General features: G+C 38.6%; 1 protein-coding gene across 2 annotated transcripts in view; it reads left to right on the plus strand.

The window, feature by feature from the left end:
• The window catches only part of GALNTL6 (polypeptide N-acetylgalactosaminyltransferase like 6), a 471,710-nt gene that overhangs the window by 426,202 nt on the left and 21,470 nt on the right, over positions 1-24,038 (plus strand). For both annotated transcript variants that reach the window (XM_071556243.1, XM_071556244.1), the window contains 2 exons: positions 5,596-5,703; positions 17,651-17,872. In XM_071556243.1, coding sequence (XP_071412344.1) covers positions 5,596-5,703; positions 17,651-17,872 — 330 coding nt within the window. The remainder of the gene's footprint in view (positions 1-5,595; positions 5,704-17,650; positions 17,873-24,038) is intronic.

Genomic DNA, 24,038 nt, shown 5'->3' on the forward strand with positions numbered 1-24,038 from the left:
AAGCCTTGTCAGGGAAGATAAGGGCAGGGAGAGATCACTCACCAGTCACTGTCTCAAGCAAAACTACCTTGACTTGGGGAAAAATTAGTTTATTACCAAGTAGGGCAATTAGTTTATTACTGAGTAGGGCAATGAGAAATAAACTCAACTCTTAAATTACATTCTCCCCACCCGTCTCTTCTTACTGGGCTCAAATTCACGCCTTATTTTCTCTACCTCCTTGCCTTCAGGAAGATGGGGACAGGGAGCTGCAGTCAGTTCATCACACATTAACTCTGCTATTCCTTCCTTCTCAGGAGGAAAACTACTCACACTCTTCCCATGCTGCAGCATGGGATCCTCCAGGGGCTGGTGGTGTATGTTTGCTCCACCATGGAACTCCATGGGGTGCAGGGGCACAACCTGCCTCCCCATTGTATGCATCACCATGGGCTGCAGGGAAATCTCTGCTCCAGCATCTGGAGCACCCCCTCCTCCTCCTTCTGCACTGACCTTGGTGTCTGCAGGGCTGTTGCTCGCACATATTCTCAGTCCTGTCTCTGGCTAAAATTGCACGGTAACTTTTCCCTTCTTAAATATGTTATCCTGAAGGTGTTACCACCATCACTGGTGGCCTTGGCTAGCAGCAGGTCCATCTTGGAGCCAGCTGCCATTGGCTCTGTGACATGGGGAAAGCTTCTGGCATCTTCTCACAGAAGCCACTCCTGTAGCCACTCTGCTACTAAAACCTTACTGCATAAACTGAGTACAATCCTTTGCCCTGGACATTCCGTAGGCATCATAAATCATACCTTAACAAAAATGCCAATGATGATCCCCTAGCCTATTGAAGCTAGTCACCTGTATCTAGAGTTGTTCTATGCTTATCCATGACAACACATCTTCCAGATAATCTTAATCCCTGTTTTCCGAAATACACCTCCAAATTCATTAATCCCTTTCTTCATCATCATTATCATAATAATCTTTATTAATTCCCTCCACAGCTATCAGTCTTGGCAGGACATGGGGAGTGGGGGAGCATTGCCACTTATCAATGCAGTTGTAATCTATATGAAGTACTGACAAACATGAATTACCAGTTTTCTCAGAATTTTAGAGGTGCCAATGAGTATTGTTGAAATGTCCACAGTCATCAGTTCCCAGTTTACATAGTATGGTTTTAATATCTCTGACAGGAAGTCCTATGCACCTCCAGTAAATGGTTCTGCAGTTTGTGAACACATTGACTGTAGATTTGCAGTCAGTTATTCTATTTTTCAATTTCTTTTTTCATTTAGCTGAACATTCTCACTACCTGTAAAAGTTCACAGGAATATATTTGTCTTTCTCCTTTTCTACAACTGCCAAACCCGTTCTTTTGGCTTCTGTTTCAAGAAGAGTGACTGAAAAATCCCATAAGGTTTCTATATCCTTATTTTCTACAACTTTTTCAGCCTCATTGTTGTAATACATTTCTCCTATTTGTAGCCCATCCCTCTTGCAGAAATGTGGACAGTACCAAGCTGTTGCCTTAGCGTTAAATACTTTAGATTCCTCTTCCACCAATTTACTGTGTGTTTTTTCTGTCCATTTCAGTGCCTCCCACTGTTGTCTGTCTTGTTACTCTCAACAGCAGTTATTTCTTAATTAGTTTTGAAACTGATCCAAAGTCCATTCAATACCTTTTAAATCCTTTGCATAATTTGCTGTATGTTTATGTTCCTGTTCCACAGCAACACATTCCCCACTGCTCAAAACTCATGAGTCTCTTACTACAGTAATTATGATTACAGTGTAAGACATGGATTGGAGTCTCAGACTCGCATGCACAGTACTTATATTTTCCAGATAGTCTCCAGGCTAGGTCACTCATAAACCAGAGATAAGGTGGCAGGACGGGAAACCACGAGAGAAGGCAGAATTCAATGTTAAAGACAAAGAAGTGATGTGAAAAGAGGGTGATTCACCCAAAATCCCACAGGAACAGTAGAACAGAGCCAAAATATGTATCTGTGACATTTAAGCTCCAGTCAGGAACAAAGCCACATAACCACAGCTTAATTTCTTTTAAAGCTTGTATTAATGCCTCCCTTTTGCTTTAAACCATCCCTATAAAGTGTTTTGCAACATTCTGTCGGAAGAACCTTTACAAAGATAAATTGTGAGGTAGTCTCTAGCTGACATATAAACTACTCTTTTTTATTTTCTATCTTTCCAAGCTGGAATTGCATTATGTTGGTTTTGTCTTCATTTTTTATACTTCAGCTGCACACCAGATTCATTGCTTTTGTGAGAAGAAGACATTAGCCATCCTGAGAATTTCATTGCTTCTGATATCATTTTGCCAAATGTCCCACACCACTTGAATTCTTTTCATGCTACACTGGAGGTCTGTAATATTTAACACAGAAGTCATTCTCCAATTTCTCGCATTTAGTGCATGTGACATAAAAATGCACATTTTAAAGACAAAGTTGCCAGAATTGATCTTCCCAGGAAAATATAAAAAATGCTTTTAATATCACTCTGATGCTGAAAGATAAACAGGAACAGCTGCTAAATGTCCTTCAAGACAGCCCAAGATTCATTTCGATTATCCTGCACAGTGTACCTCAGGTACAGCACAGCATTTTCAGGTTTTATATCTATCAAATATAAGCCTAACACTGTGTTATTTCCTCCCACTTATTATTGCCTCAGCATATCTGACTGGGTTATTTTTTTTTGTTTCCTTTTCTCCTCTTTTTAACTGCTATCCTACTGCTTTAGAGGAAATGCAGTATATGTCTACTTCAGCTCTCATTGCCTCAATTAATGTAATACTGGCCTACATTTATACAGTTTCTGCTTTCTTGTCTTTTAAATTTGTTCTGGGGTTAGCCTTTGAGTCAAACTGCTATGCTGTCCACTTTTTAAAGGCTATGAAGCTTTGATTAGTCACTGTAATAACTTGTCTAGCCTTTGAAATGACACCTTTATTTAAAAGCCAAGAACAAATGCTAAGTGTAGGTCTCCACTGCCATTGGTGCACTGGGTTGTTTGAAGACAGCCACAGAGAGAAGGTTCCCACCAAAAAAGGTACAAGTGATGTAACATACAAATGGAGTACTGTTAGAAAGGTGAGCAACAGTATTTTAACACTATAATTTTTTTGTTATTTTCCTATGTTTATGCACATGTTTTCCAGTGAATTGGGTGACATGAGATGAAACAGGTGAGGATTTCAAGATTTATTTAAGAGGCAAATTTTACAAAATGTGTTTTTTTTAAAGCAAGTGATCTTCATGTCTACATGGCCTGACTACATGCAAGATTGCTCTGGGCAGTAATGAGCTATTTTGGCATGGAGGCAGAGCATTCATTTGAGTCTCCATTCCCAACCCACCAGTAAATCTCCTCCCTGAGGACTGTGCTCACTAGGAGACCAGATGACATGTCCTCATCGCAGAAACAGGTACTGAAATACTCTTCATTCCATCAGCGTACAGGCTTCCATTTGGCAGAGTGGTACCCAGGACAGCTGTCTTTACTACACTGTACTACTGACCTGCAAATTTGTCTCCTCTGCTGAGATGCTACTGTGTACCAGAAGTACCTATACAGAGCTTTATGCCTTAGTTAATTCTGTGATGGGAGGTAGTAAGCAGCAGCTTCTTGACTGGCTCTCAGCTTTACCCGACTGCACAAGCATGTCCATGGAATTTAAGGACAAAGCCTCACTTTTGCTGGTTTCAAACCTTCCTTGAATATTTACACTAGTGTATTTAGCTTTGTCCTGCAATGAACTTAGATCCTCAAGCATTTCATTACCAGATCTCATCTGGATGCTGTGGCTATCAACTAAGTGCTATTACACAAATAAACCATAAGAAGCAACTACCTAAATCGCTTTACAGTTCAAGCCTTCCCTCTAATCTGTTTTCTCCATTCACAGTATGAATAGCAGGTGAGCAGAACAAAAGAGATGGAATACAAAATATAATACACTTTGCTCTCTTCAGGCTTCATGCACAATGTCAAGTATATGTGATCACATCATATTTTCCAATACCTTTTTTTAAGGGTCTGGTTACTATTGTTTTAACTCAGAGCATGTTAACTTATGGGTTAATTCCTTTCTGTATGAAAATTATTGCTGAAACTTTCAGTTGCTTATGTTCTTCTCTGCTTTAGTCTCAGGCACAAACTTATTTCCCACCATTTTGCTTCAGAGTGCATCAAATACAGCTAAAATTCCCTTGTATATATAGGGCACAGACCTAAATTCTCACCCAGATTCATGGAGATGTTTAATGAAGCATCTTTATGTATATCCACATGAAGAGACATGGAAAGGAAAAACCCTTCCTCTTTCTCAGCTTTCATGTGGTTACCTTTTAAATTGAGTGGGAGGGGGTTGGGATTTTTTTTGGTTTTCACTCTGAAGGCTGAAAGCTGAGACCATGTGTCCCTTATGTGGAATAAAAGTCATTCTGCTCTAAATTTGTGAGGGGAAAAAATTAATCATACAGGATCAGGAAATAGGTTTTATAATACTGATGTTTTCATTCTGAATTAAATTCCTGTTGTGTGGTTGGTTTTAGGATACTCAAAAGGTTCTGCTTGAGGGGTTATTGTCTTACATTTCCCTGACTTGCAAAGTCAGATTGCTTTTTTGATATAAGAAAGTTATGAATGTAGTCAGGATGCTACATAAGTCATCTAATAGCCATGTTAAAGTTCAGTAGCTCTACATTGCTGGAGCATAGAAAATCATGTTCATTGGTTGGCATGATTGCCACTGGTCTGATATGGCACACAACCTTGCTCTCACATACACTTAATAAAGCCTAGTCATCCTAGGTGAAGAATTATGAAGAATTCATTGCTTACTGCCCATCAGGATGCAGTGTGATTTTTAGGGCTGCAAAGTACTTGCTTACAGCTCCCATCAGTTTTGACTGAGTTTTGGTTGTTCAGACCTGAAGCATCAGACCTGTGTAATCCAGATGGTTCTGTCTCTTTCAGTTTTAAAGTGTTAATGATGAAACATAGTGGCCTGTTCTTTCTCTGCCTACATAAATTAGATCAGAAGGAAATTGATTTTTGTTCCTTTTCCTGTACAAAATGAAAACCATCTTTACAAAATTAAGAGCATCTTAATATTTGAGCTCTGTATTCACTATTCAAAATACAAGCCATGAGTTTTGGAAAAAAAATACTACTTCTGATTGATGGTTTAGTTTAATCACATAGCCTTCTTTTGAAATTTTGATCTCTTAGGTTTTAAACAGCAGACACAATAATGTCTTGATTAGGTTGCAGGAGTACCATTGATAGCTATCGGATTGAGTTGGAACTAGATGATTTAAAGTCCCTTCCAACTCTAACCATTCTATTCTATTCTAAATATGCTTTATAATTTTATCATGAACATTCTCTGCTTTTGCATAGTGAGATTCCACCTAGGAGAGTTAATAAATCCCACCTACCAGCATACCAAGAGGCCACCATAATTGTGGGAGGGGTCAGTACAGAATGATGTGTCATTTTCACATACACATTAATTAAAACATTTTTGCCTCAGTTATTTCCAGGAATCATTCTTTAACTTGATTTCTGTCTCCTTTCCAGGTGTGGATGTGTGGAGGTGGCATGTATGATGTTCCATGCTCTCGAGTTGGACATATCTACAGGAAGTATGTCCCATATAAAGTCCCTTCTGGAACCAGTTTAGCACGGGTGAGTAACTGGGTGTTACTGTTTCTTATTTTCATTTGTTATCAGTCTCTTCATTCCCTGTGAACCAGTTTCCAGTAAACCATTACAATGGAAAATTAATGTTTCTTTATTTTTCTGAAATGAGATGTGCAATTAATGTAGTTATTTTACCTTTCAGAGATAAGATTGCCAAGAATAAAATAGAAGCTTCAAATTATGGGGTTGGACGTCTCAGCACTGAAGCATGTTTCATGCTGATTCAAAAGAACCTAGGAATAACCTAAGGGTTGCAGTTCTCAAACTGCACAGTGTTGTCAGTCATAGTTTTTATGAGGACCAATTTGAATGTACTTTTTCTTACCAGTCAGCAAAATAGGCCAAATCTCATGGAAGGAATGTTTTCTGAGGCAAAAGGACTGAATAACAATGACTTGAGTGACTGTCTGATTATTGTCTAAAATCAGGTTGTGGAATACAGCCAGCTTGGAGCTATGAGAGTGAGAAATTGCAAGACCTCTAGACATTTCTCAAAGACTACTGAACACATCCATATCCATGAGAGGCTTTTTTGCTCAAGAGAAAATGTTCTATAACTTTCTAGAGATGTTCACAGTATGTCAAAAGATGGGAGATGAAGGGCACAGATGTAGCTTCCAGGCACTAGTACTTATTCATGCTTGAGTTTAATCTTTTCTGTTTTAGAAGAATTTTTTTAATAAAATGGTATTAATATTGAAGTCTGCCTATTGCCATAGGGAAATATTTTATGAATCATATTTTTTCTTAATAATGAAAATGTGTTATGAATAAAAGAATTAATTTCTTACTTTAAGGGGGAGTTATCCTTGGTTTCAGCACCACAGGGCAGGGCTAACTGTACTAACAGCAGCAGAAAAAGAGGCCCCCTGTACTGCCTGCCTCACAGCTGCCTAGGCAGAAAGAAGGATTTGCCTTAAAGGAGCATCAGTGCAGACACTGTGACATGCAATTCCATAATGGGATTAGTGGTGGGGACAAAAATTGTATTAACTAAATTGTGAGATTAATATCTTCCCCCAGTATAAGTCTGTGTAGTATCAGAGTTTCCCCATCCAGATATTTGGACTGCTTGAATTAAACTGCTTCTTTTATGATATCCCCTGCAAAAGTCACACACAACTCAAGAAATTCAAAGCTCATTCTCTGGGGGTTTTTTCTATTACAGCACATAGTATCTGATTAGAGAACATGCTGTCTCATGCATGACCTGTAGGAGCAAAATGCAATGATTTCTATTTGAACTACTAGTATCTTGCATGCTTTAATACTTAACTGGTGTTCATAGTTGTACTGTGAGTGCTTAGAACCATCAGGTAGGCACAGCCTGCAGCCTCCCTGTATTTTAGCTTGATTTCAATAAATCACTCATGAAATATTGCTGAAAAACATTCCCAGTTTATAAAAATTATATCTCTGCCCATGCACAGATTGACCATCCTATATCTCATGGGGAAAGATTTAGTGGTGGGTCTTATCCTTCTGTCCTAGTTAGAGTGGCTGGGACCAGCTTATCACTGTGTGGGTGTAACCAAAACTGTGTCTTCTAAACCCTTTATGTCATTTCTCATGAACTGTTAATAACTGATCATTTGCAGCAGCTGCCCAGGACACACCTGACAACTCAGGCTACAAACTGAGTGTTAGAGAACCCCGAGAGACAGGGGAGTGTTTCTTTGTTTTCATACCAGTGTGTGATAACTCCCCTCCAGGGAGGCATTAGCACCTTCACCCCCAGCCTGAGGGGTCATGTCTGCTAATGGACCTTAAGGGACTGGCACAACAGGCAGTTGCAAGGACCTAGACCATTAATTATTCCAAAACCATGCCATGACTCACAGACTTAAATCACCCATTATGAAACTCCCACCCTGGGAGGAGGTATTAGGCATTCTCACCTGAACCTAAGAATATATAATATTCGGATCTGGGGAATTCTGGTACCACTTGTCAGATCCAGAGGAGGACCAGAACCTCAGCAGGACTGTGACTGCCACTCTCAAGACTGCAACCATCATCCTCATCAACAGGTTTTCTTTTCTTTTACTTTACACATGGTGCCACATGGTGTTTAGCACAGGGGCTAACAAACACCATTCTGTTCATGCCTCAGGGTGCCGGGTTATATATCTGAATTTTGTGGGTTAAAAACCAGGTTTTCTCTGTATCATTGTATTTTTTGTAATATTTTTGTTACATTGTAGCTCTGACTTGTCTTTTCAACTTGGGAACTTGGGTTCATTTCTACTGCCAGTTTACCTTTGAACTGGTACATCTTTCCATTCAAATAATGGAAAGTTTTTTCTGTGTTGTGTCAGTCCAAAACACAATGCATAAATAATTTTTTGGCATATATTTATCACTAAAAGAAACTGAATCCTCAGATTCACAGCTTCCTTCCAGTACAATATTCTTTAAATTGCATCGAGGCTGCCAAGGGCTCAAGGGCACATGTATGTTTTTGTGTCTGGGGCTATCTCAATAAGTAGCAAGGTAGAGAGTTTTGTCCCTGACCCATGAAAATTGTGTGTTGTTTTAAGCCTAAAAATATTCTCTTTCTCTCATCCAAGCCAGAAAAAGAAAATCAAGGACAGATTAATCTTCATTGTGACAATCCCTTTGATAAATATCACTTGTGTTCTAAGTAAAATGCCCCAAACAGAGCTGTTAGCCAAAATAATTCTAGGGAAGTATGCACAGGAGTGGCCTGGATATTTCAGCTGTCTTTGCATAATCCTCTAAATTTTATATCATCTAAAGATTATAGTCTACACCTTAGGAGTATTTTATCTAAAATTTCCCTCTAGTTCAAATATATCATGAATAACACACTCAAGAATATCTGTAGGTATTATCCCCACTGCCAAAAGCAGTACTGCTAACTACTAAGTAGTTTCCATGAAGGTTTTTACTAAATCCTTTTCCATCGTGTGCTGTTTAAAGGAGCATGCAGGAGATGTGGTTCACAAAGGAATGAGCCCTACAAAGCCCAAGTGTGATTGTATAAATGATTGCAAGAGCCCTTTATTAATCAAAGGAGAATTTCTCCTTGTGCAGATACTGCATTAAAGATTGACAGATTTTCCCATCCTATCCCACAGCACCAGCACAAGGGATATGGGCACTGGAATTAGGAAGAGAACAGAGCTTCTAGACAAATCAGGCATAGCTGAAATCATGCTGTGGATTTCCTTTCAGGCTGTTTCAACTTATGTTTGCTCTTAACAAATGATCCTCATAGCAAGCATTTTACTTTCCCTTGGGATTTCACCTCACTTTATCTTTTAGCAGTGAGTTTCAGCACACAGCTTCAGCCAGCTATGTAATACCTGACCAATCTAGATAGCTCTTTAGAGAGCTGTGGCCTGGCATGAGGATTGCATATGCTTTATTAAATGAGAAACCTGTCAAAAACTTTGTTCTGCCTCCCCATCAACAAATAATCATTAGCGTACTGCACACTGTGTAATATCATGACCTCAATTTTCTATGTTCTTCTTATCTGTCACTCAAGATCTGCAAAGCTTATGCATATTTGTTGCTGCCACACACACCACCACCACCCCCAAACTGAAAAGAATACATGTATCAAAACACTCTGTTAGTGAAGTTGTTTAGCAGTTCACAGCAAAAGTAAAACAAGCTGTAAACAAGCATAGTAGATTTATAAAACAGATTCTGACAATCAAATGCAGATAAAAAAGCTAAATATTTTTGTCTGGAGATGTCTTAGGGTGTTGCTGCTTGCCAAAAGCAGTCAGTGTTCAATTTACAGGCAATTGTAAATAAAGAAATATTTACAATGTTAGCACCAATTCCATTTAATAACCCGGAAACACCACATAATTATTCTTCCATTCCAAACCTTTGCACAAAACTGCAGTGACTAATAACTAATTTTGCCTATTTGTTTTAGGAAAGGCATATTTAGAAAGCAAATCCCCAAGTCTTGAAGTCCTATGCAAGTCCTAAAAACTTCTGAATTGTCATACTGGATTAATTTAATTGCTTTGTAGTATTTCTGACTGTTGTTTCCTTTTTAACAATTCTACCTAAGCCATTTCTTTTAGCTAGTTATCTATGAAATTAGACTGCAGAATATTAACATTTTCTTTTAGGTGTAACTCATTTTTTTCTTTAGTTTCCTATTTGCTTTTGGGTTTTGTTTCTCTATTTGTCATTCTATAAAAGCCATAGGAAATACATCAATAGACTCTCACTCTTCTGTAAGATATGAAAAGATGAAGTCCGTTTCAAAATATATCTACAGAATTGTTTTTTGTTTGCAGATTTTTTTGCACAGCATTCTAGCATTAATTATAGAACATTAGCATATTAGGCCTTTCTGAAGGGAAGTGCAATCCTATTGAAGTTCAAATTGGATGCTAACCCAACAGCATGGTGAATCCTAATGTTAAAAATTGAATTACTCTCTGTGCCAGGACATGGGATCCCAGAGCACAGTGATCTTCTGACTTAGCAGGCACAAGCACAATGATGTTTCTGTCATTATACAGCATCACTGAATTGGAACTTATATGAGTTTGGTTTCAGAAATTCACCTGATAAAGGTGGTTTCAGACTCCTACCTGAGCCATTTGTTCAGCCTTTTTGTGTGGATTCAAAGGGATCTTCAAAAAAATTACTGTAGCTACACCATCTGGTGCTCTGACCACATTTGCATTTTTGATGGAGCATGTTTAATATTAATGCTGGTTTAGTCTGTTCTTTTCCAGCTGCAAACAGTATTTGGGAATTTCTTAAAGTGGTCCATGAACATTTTGTATTCAGTTTCCAGGCAGGTTAAAGAATCAAGGAGAATCAGTTAGGTAACGGCTATGTTTTCTTGTGACCAGAGTGTCCTTGTGGCCAAGGACATTGCCAGCAGGTTGAAGGAGGTGATCCTGCCCCTCTACTCACCCTGGAGAGGCCACATCTGGAGCACTTTGTCCAGGTCTGGGCTCATCAGCATAAGTGAGACTGGAGCTCCTGGAGCAGGTCCAGCGGAGGCTGACAATGTTGATCAAGAGACTGGAGCATCTCTTATGGGGAAAGGCTGCTGAAGCTGTGTCTGTTGAACCTTGAGAAGAGACAACTTAGAGGGGACCTCATCAGTGCCCATAAGTATCTGAAGGGAGAGTGTCAAGAGGATGGAGCCAGGCTTTTCTTGGTGATGCCAAGCAAGAGATTGAGAAGCAAGTGGGAGAAATGGTTGTGCAGGAAGTTCCACTTGGATATGAGGAAGCATTTCTTTACTGTATGGGTGACCAAGCACTGGAACAGGTTGCCCAGAGAGGGTGCAGGGGCTTCCTCACTGGAGATATTCAAGAACTATCTGGACACAACATGTGCAATGTGCTCTAGGACAACCCTGCATGAGGGGGGCTGGACTAGGTGACCCAATATGGTCCCTTGCCTACCTTACCATTTTGTGATTCCGTGATCATCTAATACTTGAACCCAAAAAAGATGAAGCACTTTTTTGTCCTACTTTTTTATGTTTTATGTTTTTTATGTTTTCTCTAGTATGAATAAAAGTTTTGCTTTTAAGTTAATAAATGCCATGGGACAGGCAGCTCAGCTATCCAAAAGGAACAGAAAGACAGAAAACTAGATATTCTTGGACAATAGCGACATCAAAGTAGTAGTAGCTAAACTCTTCCAGGCTTAGCTTCAAGCATGGGCTGTGGTCTGTATGTGCCCACAGGGTATGGGTCTGTAAGGCAAGCACAGCAGCAGCCAAAAAATTTGCAGAGGTATCACTGTTTTCTACAGCTCCCTCACAGACACAGAGCTAGGAGCAGGCAGCATCTTCCGCAGGACAATCCCTACCTTGCAAGCCCTGCAGGCTGGCCTCAAGTGAGCCAGAGGTGTAGCCTCTAGTCAGTGGACTGTTTTGGGGCAGGCATGGATTTCCCTTTTTTCCAATTCATAGGTCTTAAAATTACTATTTTTGTGTGTGTAGTGGAGATGCAAACCTTTATAGCAAGAATGGAATCCTGGCTGTTTTCAGATGATATTTGTGGAATTTCAGTTCTAGGTATTTGCAGACTACAAGCTGAGAATAAATAGCCTCTTGTTTCTCTCCCAGCTGTGCTAACTCTTAGAAGATTTATTTATATACAACACCAGTTTTGTCACCTAGTTAGAATACTATCTTTCATGTAGAAGCATTTCTTTTATGTCTGCAGACATTTCTTTATTTGGTAGGGGGTTGGTTTGTTTGTTTGTTTTTATAGAAACACAAACCATTGCTGGAATGAAACTTAGTTAAGTTTTAAACACGGTTAAGTATAAAGGACCAAGAATAAGATACCCAAGATGGGGAAATACTGCCTAAGTTTAAAGGGAGTTAGGCGAGAAAGGAAATGGTATGGAAAATCCCCTTTGAGACTTAACTGATGTGGGCAGCACTTAGGTATTGAGCCCTGAACATCACAAGACTGTAATTAGTGTCAAGGAACTGTTTTATTGTTTTTCCACTGTAGAAATACACAGAAATTATAAACAGCTGTGTTCTGGCACTGATGGAAGAACCTTTGCATGAAATTGAGGGTACCATTTTTCTCCTTGTGAGTGCTCTGGAGTTTTGTACCCTGATGATTCTGGCATATTAATCCATACCTGTTGGATGAGCTCCTCCAGCCAGTTCTCCTCTTCTGCGATGATTTATTGTAACACTGTGCTACCCATATTTCAGAGGAACATAAAGTATAGTTGTCTTGTCTGGCTGGATGCCAGTGCACTTTTTAAATACCTCTTCTGTAAAACAAACTGTATTTTATATTATTTCCAGCCAAATTAAAAACAGCTGCTTCCATAGGCAAACAGGGCACCCATTTTGAAGTAGCAACAACACTGTGCTTCACAAAACAAAAGTAGAAAGTATTTAAGTTCAGAAGACAATGTAGGTGGAATGAAAATAGCCCCAATGGAATTTTACTAGAAAGGAAAAGAGATTAATATGTTAGTTGTTGCTGAGACTGTGATGTTATTATTAGCAAATAAGCAGTCATATCCCCTCTTGTATTTCACAACTGAGATACAATCAGGCCTCAGACATGCTGTGCTGATTCATATTTGATTGGCATAACTGAAAGTGATTTTTGATTTCCTGACTGATGAGAGAAGTGACTAACATAACAAATAAGACTACCAGCTGGTGACATCCAGCTTCCTGGAAAATGTTCGGATTAAATGCAGGACAACAGGAGCTCATTGCAGGATTCAGATGTTCCTGTAGTAGTTTAATATTGACAAAAGTAAAGTCTGTTGATTGGGATCAGGGTTGGTTTCATGCATTGAGACAGACACAAAAGCAGACAAAACGGGTTATGCAGGCGAAGTGATACAAATAATAGAACCATTGTGCTCCTTTCGTGACACCTGATAACAAAAATCTACTTTAGAACATCTGGAGAAACTAAGAACATGAATTACATTTTTATATTAGTCTAACTGCTGCATCTAGAATGTTAATTGGAAAAGATGTAACTAGAGGATGAAGGTGTACTGGCTTACAGTACAGTTAGGTAGCTCTCCTGTAAGTGCTGTCATTGCAAGCCAGCCCACCAGCCACTGTTCTGAAATGTGAAACTATCCTTCTTCTGTTAGGGATTAATCTGGTTAAACCTTGCTTAGAGGTAATACTTATGAACCTGTCCTTTAGCATGTCCCTGCCTCACTCCCCTTTTCCATTCTCATGGCCTGTGCCTACATCCTTCTCGTGTTTATTTGAGTAATATCACGTCTCTTGAAAATGGCAGGTGATCTTCCCTACTCACTGAACAAAATGGCCCATGAAAAATTTTCTTTTTTTTCAAGTGGAGAAGTTGTCATTTATCTCTCTCTTTCTTCAATTAAGTTGATTTAAACTCCTTTATCAAAGTCCAGTGTGCTGGCTTTGGCTGGGATAGAGTTAATTTTCTGGGAAGTAGCTAGTATGGGGCTGTGTTTTGGATTTGTGCTGGAAACTGTTCTCAACATAGAGATGTTTTACTTACTGCTCAACAGTGCTCACACAGCATCAAGGCCTTTTCTGCTCCTCACTCCACCCCACAAGCAAGCAGCCTGGAAGTGCACAAGAAGCTGGGAGGGGACATGGGCAGAACAACTGATCCCTGCTGACCAAAGGGGTATTCCATATCATATAGCATCAAGCTCAGTATATAAAGCTAGGGGAAGAAGTAGTAAGGGGCGATATTTGAAGTGATGGGTTTTGTCCTCCCAAGTAATCATTATGCATGATGGAGCCTGGCTTTCTGGAAATGGCTGAACACCTGTCTGGTCATGGGAAGCGGTGAATTAATTCCTTGTTTTGCTTTTCTTGAGTGCACAGCTTTTCCTTTCCCTATTGAACTATCTTTATCTCAACTTGCGAGTTTTCTCACTTTTACTTTCTGATTCTCACATTCCTTTGAGGGGGACTGAGTGGCTATATGGTGCTTAGTTGACAGCTGAGGTTAAACCATGACATCCACGTATCAGTGACATAGTAGCTGTAGACTATTACCAAGTGAAAATACAAAGCAAAGTCACAGTCTTAAATGTGTAAGTTCATACAAACTTAAACTTTTCTTTACCAGTGGCAAAGAATTTACCAGAGAGTAAAATTGCAACAGTGATTAAAATTGTATCAAGAATGCGTAAATGAGTAACTGATGACAGCTGATGACTCATTCTTCGTGTGGTTGCCATCACTGTTGTATTCATCTCACAGCTTTTTGATGACAGCTGTCACAAGCTTACATATAGAAACATGCATCTACTGAAATATCACTTGTCCTTATTTATTCTCATACAAAAATTTTTCACTGAAAAACACAAAAGAGAGAACAAATTGTTCTTGGTCTTCTTGCATAGGTCCTGAGAAATTCCTCAGATGTCCATCTAGAGTCCCCATGACTTCCTTATATTGTGTGCCAATTCATGTAACTGATGAATATTTAATTGATCTTAATTTAATTGTGCTTTACCCCCCTTTTTTTTCCTATTAAGATTAACCAATCTAGACATCTGTAGCTTTGCATTGAATTTGTCAACCAAGCTAAGCTTCACCATTTTCAGCTGTAGAAACTTGTAGTCAAGCAAATCTAGCAGCATGTGGGCTATGGCCTCCTCCCTTCAGCCAAATTTTTTGTCCCCTGGCAGAGGGCTTGCAAAGCTCACTCCAGTAGCAATGTCTTAAGTCTATTAATAGAGTCCAGTTCCTCACACTGAGGTCTACAAACCTGTTTAAAACTAAATTGTTTGGATGCTGAGTGCTTGCTTCCTAGTAACTGGCATCTTTAGAAAAAGCTTCCCACTACTCCAGAACAGAGAGTTCCTTGCAGTCATAGTCATAATAGGCTGGAGATTTAGAGCCAGCAAATCTAGGGGTTTTGTTTTTAAAAACGAACCTATTGAAATTCAAAGGGCTGCCTCATAAGCGTTAGGCTTGTGACAGCAATCTATAAATGTACTAAGAATAATATACAAGTTCATTACAGATGATTTTTAGCATAAAATGGAAAGAATGGTCTTGAAAGAACTTAGGGACAAACTTTTAAATAGATTTGTCCAAAGTGTCCTGATACTTGGGGAATGGTAGGAAGAACTGACTTTTATTTTAATACAATGTTTTGGTGAGTCCCAAACAGCGATAAAGGTCTTACTGGAAAACAAAGAGGTTTTGACTGGTGAATGAGAATTTTGAGTTATTGACCAGGTATAATATCAAGATTTTTGTTGGGCTCATGTTTTATGTTAGAATCATCTAAATCATAATGCAGTTCTTTTACTGCAGCCAAATAACAGAAGAAAAAACTCTATCAGAGACTACTCCTAATATTGGTGGGGTAAGTTGCTTCAGGAGTTAATTTGAATTTTTCTTTCCTATGAGAAGGTTTTTAACTGTACTTTTACTGTATAGTTCTTTTTAATTTATGTTTTTTAAATATAGAAATAGCCTATCAGTTAAAGTGATTGCAAAAAGTATTTTCTAGAATGTTTCTAAATCACATTTGCATTGTAGCAAAAGAGATGAGCAGCATTACAGGGAAAGATATGCTAGAAATCACACATTTTCATTATTTTGCCTTCTTGTTTAATGTTTTTCATTAAGTGTTTGCTTCATCTGGAAAGTCTCATCACATAGTATTTTTACTTGTCAGGAGATTTCTGTGTTACAGGTTTTCTGCCAGAAAGGTGAGATTGTAATTTAGATGTTGTTCTTGAATTTGTTCTGCTTTTCTTTGTCCTACCCAGTTCCTGTATTCTTGAATTCTAATTTCTTTTCAAGTTATTTAGGTTTTTATGAAACTTCAATAAAAGTCAACCTTATGTGGGCCACAAGCCATTTTTGAATAGGAGCATTGTGAATTCTCATACTGCTTTAATGTCACTTGCTTTATCCCTGCAGGTTTTAACGTATTTGCTTTACAGAGAGAAAGCACATAGAAACTTCTCTGGCAGTGTCAGCTAAAAGTACTTCTTTTGTTCTGTATCTTGCTGTCTTTGTATTCAGATAAGCCTTATTAGTTTAGAGACATTTAGTTTATGTGTATTAATAAAATTCAGGAAAGGAATTTTTAAATTAATCTTGAAAGCAAGTCAGAGTATGAATCAGGCTTACTTCAATGCAGAGAATGTTTGGAGAAGAAACATTACCTTATGTTGATGATAATCAGATGTATGTTGTCTCCCAGCTTATTACAGAGTGAATCTCAGCATTTTGCAGTTAGTGTTCTATAAAAAGAATATTATAAAACTTGATTGTCTTGTTTTTACACAAAGCAATAAGAACACACTATTGTCTTGATGTTTTCCAGTGAGATGTTGCTTTGTTAGTGGGATAAAAGGTTATTGGGCAGCTGTGGCAATACAGAATGGACTAAGCTTCCAGTACAACATCTGCATATAAATTTGTGCAGATTGAGTTGCAGGAGGAATTTTAAAAACAAATAGAAATATGTGAAAATTTCCCTGAAACCTATTTAGACTCCTTGATGGTAAATTACAAGGAAATACATCTCTTCGGTCTTGTTTTATTTTATAGTTTGAGTCAGCTAATGTAATTAATTGTAATTTGAATAAATTCTTACACAACGAAATAGGTAATTCTGTTTATTACAAAATGCCTACAAAAATAAGCTTTTTGGAGCACAAGCCAGAAGTGGGTTTCATGGAACCTAAATAGTCTCAGATGCGTTCATAGGATGAGTGCAGAAAGCCACAAGATATCAGATCAGTCTCATGAGGTGTTTTGCTTCAGGTCAACTCCCCTTCATGGTTCTGTACTATGTCTTTGCACAGACATACTAGCACAGTGACATGGCAAAGCATCCAGTTCAGGGGTTGTGCAAAACAAGCTGTGAGATGGGGTAGGCCCCTAAACATGCACATGCAAGACCTGACCCTAAAATTTAGGTAGGATTTGCTAGGTGACTAAGCAGTATAACAGATTAAAATTCAGATGCCTTTTAAATGTAAAGTTAAATACATCAGAAGGAATAATTTGAACCATTCTTTCACACTAGCAGGTCCTGAGCTAACAGGAAGAAAACAGGTACCAATGTGAGGCAGCTGAAAGAAAAATTCTGTTCAACATCCAACATTGATCAAAACCAATGCGAAGAATATGCATAAAGAATATAAAGGAAAATGTGATGTTCAACAGACAGAAGACTCTATCTTACAGGGTCAATAGGAAAGCACGGCACTTTCTTCTACTACTCCCTAGTGTTTTCTCAACACTGTTATGAAGATGGTGTATGTTTACCACTACTTTTCCATGTTTTAAGATTGAGAAATTAGACCAGCTAAGCTTAAAAGTTGTGTAGAATACAAATTCTTTGTTTTGTTTTGTTTGGGTTTTTTTTAGATCTCCCTATTAGGAATACTGTTCACTCAAAGCATGAAGAAATTAATGTTTGGGTTTTTTTCTACTGCACAGAACCTGAAGCGTGTGGCAGAGACATGGATGGATGAGTTTGCAGAGTACATTTACCAACGACGGCCTGAGTACAGACATCTCTCAACTGGTGATATCTCTGCCCAGAAGGAGCTGCGCAAGCACCTAAAGTGTAAAGATTTCAAGTGGTTCATGGCTGCAGTGGCTTGGGATGTCCCAAAATATTACCCTCCTGTGGAGCCTCCACCTGCTGCCTGGGGAGAGGTGAGGAATACAGAAATTAAATCAAATTTAAATGAGTCTAACATTTTAGATTGTGGGAAATGAAAATTATTAATTCAGACATAACCCAGTGATAAGTAGTGTTATTAAGGGAGTTCACAGTGGTTGGAACAATCCCTGAACTATTCATTAAAATGAGAAACTCTCATGTCTTGGAACTATCACTGTCAATTTTATCAGTCATTACAATTTTGTGTGTACAGAGTGTAAGATGCATGCACAATGAGGACAAGAATGAGGAAAAGAGTATGTGGCACCCACTATTGCATGTCAGAAGATTTCAGACTCAGAGAATCACAGTAAAAAGGAGGTTTGAAGTCAATGCTTATCTTTTTTTGGATATCTACCTATACACCTCCTCCTATCCTTACAAGGGCAATTGTATCCAGGTTTGATCTTTTCTGCTCACATATGGAAGTGTAATAATTGAGGCCTGGATACATCCCTTTTAAAAAGACTGATTTTGCTCAGCTGTTTTCTGCATTCTGTTGGTGCTGTCATGTCTGGGTGCCATTAGCAAACAAATGCAATTTCTCTATTGACGGGTGAGGGGAGGGAGAGATCATTAAAGAGAGGACAATTTCTGAGCATCACTCCAGAGCAGGGGATGAGCAAACAGCTGGCTAGAACTCTGGAATTCTGCATTCAGACATGTATACAGCTGTAGCACACCTTGCTGTGACAGTTTTGTGCAGAAGAAATGAGAACACAAAGAGTGCAGGGACAGGAAATTACTTCCTCAGCTGCACTAAAAAATTGCTGTGGCCTTTACCCCCAGGAACTAAAGTGGTTTCACTCGATGGAGAGGTGGCATGCAAAGGACTTTTTCCTCTCAGATCATTAAGATCTATAAAGAAGGCTTCACTTTCTCAGTGTATTGTGCTACCTTTTCAAAAACCATAGTAATATATGTACTGTGAATTCTAGGCTTCTCTGATTTTACTGGAGATGTTCTTGGGGCTTTCAGACAACTGTCTTTAATATTGCAAACCAAAGGATGAAGTTGAAGTTTTTACTAAAACATTTGGTATTATCAGACATACCCCTGCAATATTCCCAGGGGTCAAGACTGGACCACAGACTTCTAAATGTAGGTGCCTTTACTATTCTCCTTAACTGCCTTTTAAAAAAGTAAATTACCTCATAGTGAGATTTTTAAAATAACTTTCTTGGGTAGTAGCAATCCTTAATTCTTCTTTATAAGCTATCAGTTCCAGACATTCAAAAGAACTTCAATTTATGTGTCTTACTCTTTGCTGCTTGGTATCACATATCTTGGCAGTAATGAATTCCTTTGTTGTTAAAGTTTCTTCCATCTTTGATGCTGCTGCCCACACTTTATGAGATTAATGTGTACCAGGAGGTACGGAGTTTATCAGCAGAAGTCAGGCTGAATCAGATTGCTGTAACTGCTCCCGTGATCTTCCTTTACCATCTTCCACATGTACACATGTATGTTCTTGGAGGACTGTAATCATGAAATGTGTAATTTCTTTGGCCAGCTGGACAATCCTTAATCAAGAAGAGTCTAAGTGGAGAAGATTGTGATTCAGGTATTTATTTTGTCACAGCAACATTAATATAATCTTTGCATAAAACCAAGTATTTTTAAAACTAAATCAAAGTTCATAGCAGTGGTGTCAAATCTGTGCTTTAAAAGCCCTTATTAAATACTTAGGAAGGATGTGAAAACCAAAGACTGACTTTTTCCTTTAAAACATGCTTTCTCTAAAATAACGAGAAATTTCAGCCCTACTACTGAGTCTGTCACATTCCTGTGCAGTTTTAATTAATTTGTTGGCACTTGCAAGGAACTTGAAAAAACTTGAAGATTAATTGCTGTCAGAAGCTGAAAGAGGGAAACAGACTGTAATGTTACTGCTTTGTAAGAGTCAAGCAGCTCTAGAAACCTTGCTGACTGTACACGCCAAAAGTGTGTGCCAAGACTGACTGTCATTTAGTAGCCTCTCTGCTTCCATTTGGAAATACTTTACGTCTGCTTTCCATGCCACTCTGAAAGAGTAAACAATGAGGTACTCAGACAATTTTGGCTCCAGTATTTGATATTTAGCTAGTAAAAGCATGTGGTGTGAAAGTAGACATCTCAGAAACAGCCCCTTCTCAACTATTCTTTTTTTGCAAGTCCATTTATTTAAAATCTGACTTTTACATTTCTTGACAAAATCTGTTTATGATGGAAAAGAAGGACATTTGGAAAAAAAAAAGCAATTTTTTTTTTTTTGCTACACTTGTCATGGCCTTATCTCTTCTGTGTGTTTGTACCTTTTGTCCTTTGTAGCTGGCAAGATGTATGTTCCTTTGATACTATGCTCTGCCTTGTAACATCTGAAATATGTGCAGTAAAGCAATGTAACAGTGAATCCAGACAGATTAAGGTTAGTGAAACTGACAGTTCTGTGTTTGAATGAGGTACTTGTACTCTTTCCCACTGTGGAAAAGTCAAATAGGTTTTGTTCTCATCCTTTTGAATATATTGGGAAGTACTCTATAAGTTGCAAAACAATAATACCCATCCCATTCTCTTTCTAAGACAGAATAATGTATTTGTAATGTGTATTTGAAATCCTAATGAAGGAAGTTAAAACAATGGGTGAGAATTAAACACCAAGTTATTTTTAGGAAGTACTAATGCATCTACAAGCTGTGATCCAGCATGAATGTATTGTGCTGGTATTACAGCTTCCAATATCTTTGAAAACACATTTTACAGTAAATCAGTCATAGCATGTCACACATTGTCATTTATTTTAGATTTCATGAGTCCTATAATCAAAGTTATATGAATTTTATTTTTTAACTAGGTCAAAAGGGAGTTATTTAAGCTTGGTTTCATTTGCTGTTACCCAAACTTGTTATTCAGTGATTTAATAAGGAAGTGTGTCAGTCACTGCAGCGGTGCTAAGCTGTAGGACCAGAAAGTACTCCTTTCTTATGGATTTTACAGAACTATTTTACAGCACTGACATGAAAATGTCACCCATGAAGTTAAGTAGTACACTTGAAAAGAGATGAAAGACTAAGAACTCACTAACTTTCTTTCTATTACTTTCTTTTTTTAAAGTGTGTCATCCTCATACCCTTAATGACTCAATTTCAGCTCACTAAGTATCATACATCTGTTGTACAAAAGTGATATCACCCCACCCTGCACAGACTGAGTGCTCCACAGCTGGACTATTCAAATTCTTTCATCAGGATCAGTGTTGCACTGAATAAGACTCCCCTGTTTCTTCAGTGAGTTCTTTGGCAGTGCTTGACTTCCTTTACCTTTGACTTTTCCTCTTTTATAGCTCATACAAAGGATAAATACTTCTAAAATTACTATGTATCAGTTGACAGGAGAGGTGGCTCATTTTTCCATATTTGATCCATTGATGTTAATGGCCCTAGGGTTATCTAAGAATGAAGTCAGTGCACTAAAACTGGCTCTAAGTGCTGCTCAAACAAAAAAAGCAACATAAATGAACATTGATAATATCTTCTTAGAGCTACAGCCACTTTCTTATTTAAGGGATTAAATCAGATAGATGGAAAGTATTATGTAAACGGATAGCACCAAGGTGCCTCTCTTGTTGCTGTATTGGGGCACCTCAGGGATTGTCCCAACATCATCTCCACACTCATGATTCACAAATGACCATATTGAACATAGAGTTGTCTTTAGATTACTACACTTTCCCACCCTTTGCTTATGGCAAAGACAGTTTCATGTATGATGAGCATGCAGGGTAGCTCCCAGAACACCTGAGAGTGCCCCTCCCTCTCTAGTTCACCCCTCTCTGCCCCCAGAAAGGCTGAAGTACTCCTGAACCTGGCTCCAGTACAGGTAGGGCAAGGCATCACCCACTACCTCAACAGCAAGGCTTGCAGGAACTCATTTACCTGTGAACAAAGCTGTAGAGTTTTGGAATTATCAAAGAATATTGGTCAATATAACTGCTGGACTCTTGGAAGCTGTATTGTCTCTGCTTCTATGCCTCTGTAAGAAGTAGAGTGCCCATGACCTTAATGTCTATGTCCCAAAGTAAGTTAGGATAGCATTTGAAGGACAAAATATGTATAAGACTTACGGAGACTATCCTGTGTTTGTTTCCAAAACAGCCTTTAATATGACCACTAACCATCCCTGTTAGTCCAGTCAGGTCCTTGAAAGCATGTTTTTCCTGTATGCTTGTCTGCATGTACAAATGATGGCATTTAAGGTTGAGCAGACAAGCTTTGTATGTAGCAACTCATTGCTCTGCTTACATGGCTGATAAAATCTGTGTCCTGTTCATGCCCAGCCTCTACAGTTGCGCAAATATGAAAATTGGAAATGTGAGTATTAGGATCACTAGCTATTGGTTTTCTAGTTCTAATTCATAACCTCAAAATCTGTTGTGCTTTGTGGATGGAAACAAGGAAGTTCCAATGCATATTGGTGTATAAATGAGAAAAAAGCCTCTGTGCTTCTACTTTCCTTCATTTGTCCATGGAAGCATCTTAGGGGATTTGCAGGCTGTGTGGTACTAATGCTTGGCAGAACATTGCCTGTGGCTCTGGCATGATGACTTAGTTCAGTTTCCAGCAACTGCCAAGGCCACACAGAAGCACCAGAGAACTAAAGCACAGACTTGATTGAAATGCCTGTATTACAAAAAGAAAACAAAAACCAGTGACCCCTCTGCAGCTGAAAGGATGAAACAAACAAAAAAAATCAAAAAAAAAACCAAACAAAAACAAACAATAAAAACCCCAATAAGCTAACACATAAGCTGCAACAAACCAAAAGAAAAACTAACTCAAGCAAACCTTTCAGGAGCAGAGGGAAGAGGAGAGGAAATAAAAAAACATGAGACAGATTCCAGCAGTGAAGGAATTAAATGTAGCTTCAGCTCAAGTCTTTTCCAGAAATGGACTGAACACATTTACTGCACAGTCCAAATGACTGAGAATGGGATGAAGCATGCTATCAAGACAAAATTATGAAAGCCCTTTAATCCAATAAGTATTCAGTGTATTCACTGTCTCTTTACAATTCTGAATCACATAAATATACCCTAATTACTAAAGGGAGTTGTTAGCAGCTACATTTTAATTAACTTACATGTCCTAAGAACAGACCTGATGTATCACTTTATTTTCTATTGGACCAGAAATCTTTATCAATACAATGGAAATTAGGTGCATAGAGAAATGATTGAACATTCTCAAAAAAAATTATATTTGAAGTAGGTATTTCACATGAAACTTTAATAATATTATATTAAAATCTATGCCCCTCATTATTCTTTCCTGCCTCTTTTGCTGGGTGATATGAAAAGGAAGGCAGGGTTGTTGAGAACTAATTGGCTTTCATCATTTTTACTGTGGGGCTGCTCAGTGCTGGGTTTCTACATCCAGTTGAATGTCTGCATGAACTACCAGTGTTTTACCTCATCTTTAGCAATTTTTATTGTATTAAAAAAAAAAAGAAAAATATCCTAGAAATGAGTTTGTCCAAGTCTTAGAAGAATGTTTCTCTGAGCTCTGATGAAGGATCAAAGTTCTTTGGAGCCAGTTGCTCAAACTGATGCTCCTCCACCTTTCCCCAGTCTGCTCTTTTCTAGGCTAAACAAATGCAGCTTCTAAAACCTTTCCTGAAGGTGATGGTTTTTACATTTTTGCCCCTACTTATTGCTTTCCCATCTGTCTAAATCTTTCTTGATCATGGTGAATAGACTCTGACTCCTTCAGAATCAGAAAAAGAGCAGAGTAACTCTGGCATGCGACGTACATGCATGAGGAGTTTCTCTTCTTGCAATGTTTTGTGCTGTGCTGACAAGTTTTCCATTCTTTGAATGTATGCAGTGACAATATTTACATTTGTCTAGCATATTATGGCAACAATAGGGCAGTCCCGTGGTGTAATGGAGAGCACTCTGGACTCTCAATCCCAAGGACCTGCATTCGAGTCTCAGTGGGGACCATCCCCTGGCAGTTAAATGGCTCCCTGCCATTCAATCCTGTCAGAACTCGGATGCTGAGCAGGGTCAGCCCCGGTTAGTACCAGGTGCTGTGACAGTCCTGAGGACTTCCCTCTCACTGTCTAAGCTCGCTTGGCCATGGCAAATGGACCTTAGGACTTAAACAATGGGGCCAGTTCTGC

This window comes from Pithys albifrons, chromosome 5 (assembly GCF_047495875.1).
Source record: "Pithys albifrons albifrons isolate INPA30051 chromosome 5, PitAlb_v1, whole genome shotgun sequence".
NCBI classification, from domain to species: Eukaryota; Metazoa; Chordata; class Aves; order Passeriformes; family Thamnophilidae; genus Pithys; species Pithys albifrons.